General features: G+C 42.4%; 1 protein-coding gene across 1 annotated transcript in view; it reads right to left on the bottom strand.

Annotated features, from left to right (window-relative positions):
• The window catches only part of ARIH2 (ariadne RBR E3 ubiquitin protein ligase 2), a 100,870-nt gene that overhangs the window by 28,006 nt on the left and 70,073 nt on the right, over positions 1–2,791 (bottom strand). Inside the window, exon 5 of the mRNA XM_011981138.1 lies at positions 839–1,000. Within this exon, the coding sequence (XP_011836528.1) occupies positions 839–1,000 (162 nt within the window). The remainder of the gene's footprint in view (positions 1–838; positions 1,001–2,791) is intronic.

Here is a 2,791-nt window from a genome sequence, read left to right on the forward strand (position 1 = left end):
CTGAGGCAGGAGAATGGCGTAAACTCGGGAGGCGGAGCTTGCAGTGAGCTGAGATCTGGCCACTGCACTCCAGCCTGGGCGACAGAGCCAGACTCCGTCTCAAAAAAACAAACAAACAAACAAACAAACAAACAAACCATCATGGACAATCATACTGCAGAAGACACAATGACACAATTTGCCCACCCAATTCACTCAACAAATCCAAGTTGCATAAAAGAAACCCTTCAAGCAACAGAATTTATTCAAAGAGAAATTAGCATATTTTCACAGCAATGAAACTAAAACATTATCCCAAATGATATCACTAATGGCACCATTAAATAACAAAACCATTTTAAAAATCCTTATTTAGAGTTCTTGACTAACAACTGAGTTTTGTGATGTTTAACATTATTTACAGGTGATTATCACCAATTGTGGGACTCTGCAGATATCAATTAATGTGATACTAATTTGTTTCAGTATCATCAAATCTGATTTGTGCTATGTTACCTAAATAGCAGCAAACTCTTGTGGGCATTTCTGAGTTATGGTTGCCACTTGTGGAATCAAGGTAGGCATTTTAAAGGACGGTTCTCCCAAAAGGTGAGAGAAGGTTGCTCTGCACTCACGTCAACATTTACAACAGTGTATTTAGTTTTCTCATTTTGCTTGCTGAGGACTGGGGAAACCTTTGTCACTGTTTGTATTGATGTATTTGAAAATCATTAGTTCTGATGATAAAAATCTCAATCAGGCTCAGAAGAAAATACTCAGTTTACTTGAGTACATGAAAAAGCAGAGTCAAAGATAAACACTTAATGCCAGCTTTTTATAAGTTCTGTGGCAGACTCACCCACGCCCACGCCGTCCTTGATGAGAACTGAGCAGTGCTGCTCCCAGCAGCTGCGGCAAAACTGGTGCTGACAGGCCAAAGAGAGTAGGTTTTCCTTTCGCACAAACTGCATACACACTGCACAGTGGTGAGGCGGATGGGATGTGGGAACCTGGAGAGAAATAGAGCCACATGAGCCAAAGAGGAGTCAGGTCCAGGAGGCCATAAGGGTACCTCATGCAGCCGGGTGCATGGGAAGTGATCCTTACCCTGCAACAAGTATCAGCACTCAACTGCAATGTGTGGACTCTGAGTCCCAAGGGTACTAAGCTAAAAGTATACAACAGGAAGGCTTCCTGAAGGATGTAGCAGCTGGGCTGGGCTTACAGAATCACCAGGATTCAGAGGCAGAAAGAAGGCTGAAATGAGAACTTACGGTGGTTTATAATGGCGGACTGAAAAACTCAGGGTTTCAGAATTGCCAAGGTCCTTAAGAGGTCACTTAGTCCAACTTCTTTTAGAAGCTATCAGGTTTCTTTTGTAAACTACCCCTGTTAAGCACAGCAGAGTTGCCCCTCACAACTACTAGAAACCCAGTCACAAAGGTTATTAGAGGATAAGTCTATAAATCGTCGAACGGCCAACATTGTAATTTTACTTGTCAAGGACAGTGGTTTCACTATATCGATGTGCCCAAACCACAAAATACTACAGCCTTTACTAAGTTACAACTCATCCTTAATACACCAGATGTCACATGTAATTAATATGGGGAGGTGGCAGGGGGATGTGGAGACACCTACTAGGGAAGAAATTCTTCTAGAATGTGTGCAAATAACGGTATAGCATGTACTCCAGAATCCACATTATGCTACACAAACTGGCAGAGAAAGACAATTTGGGGACCTTGGCTAAAACCACGAACCAATGGAAAAGTCCACTTACAAGAACATTAGCTTCTTTTTAGTTTACTGGAAATATAAAAAAACAAGTTGAGGAAAAGAACTGGATTCTCATGTTTATCCATTTTGCTTCTGGAAACCTTTGTCTTAAGAGGCTGCAGAAATTATGTGGTGATCTGAGCCCCAATTCTGCCTTCCAAGATCTCTTTTAGCATGGCCCTCATTCAAAAAATATTTGACAAATGTTCGTTTAGCTCCTAGATACACAGGAAATTGCTATGCATTATTAAAATACAGCTTCTATGGTAGGGGTGGTAAAACAATATGAGTTAATCACTATAACACACGTGTAAAAGTTTATAGATATAATTAGGTGAGTTTCCAGAGGAATGATCCAGGAGAAAGGCTTTGTCAAAGAGGTGGCTTAGATTCTTAGATTCCTTTTTTTTCCTTTTGATAGAGTCTCTGTCACCCAGGCTGGAGTGCAGTGGTGCAATCTTGGCTTGCACCAAGTGGTGCAACCTCCACCTCCCTGCCTTCAATCGTTCAAGCGATTCTCTTGCCTCAGCCTCCCAAGTAGCTAGGATTACAGGTAAGAGATGCCATGCCTGGCTAATTTTTGTATTTTTAGTAGAGATGGGTTTTCACCATGTTTGCCAGGCTGGTCTTGAACTCCTGACCTCAAGTGATCCGCCCGCCTCGACCTCCCAAAGTGCTGGGATTATGGGCCTGAGCCACTGTGCCTGGCCGGACTGGGGTCTTTAAAGGTGAATTCCCTCTCTCTAAGCGAAGGTGGAAACAGAGTCTGGACGTTCTAGGAAGGGAAGGCACAAACAGAATAGAAGACATGTGCGGTAATCTCAGAAACACCAAGGCACCCAGAAAGAATGGAGTGCAGGCTGAAAGTGCAGAGAGGAAGGTGGGGCTGGAGAGGGCCAAAGGACAGGCAATGATTTAGTCCCTAACTGTAAGGAAACTTTTCAAACCGTAACAGAAGATTTAAGTCAATACCAGAAAAAATACTGTGGGCATGTTGAACTATAAACAAAGCAAAGATAGCTTTTTTTTTTTT

Source organism: Mandrillus leucophaeus, unplaced genomic scaffold, assembly GCF_000951045.1.
Source record: "Mandrillus leucophaeus isolate KB7577 unplaced genomic scaffold, Mleu.le_1.0 Scaffold22, whole genome shotgun sequence".
Lineage (NCBI taxonomy): Eukaryota > Metazoa > Chordata > Mammalia > Primates > Cercopithecidae > Mandrillus > Mandrillus leucophaeus.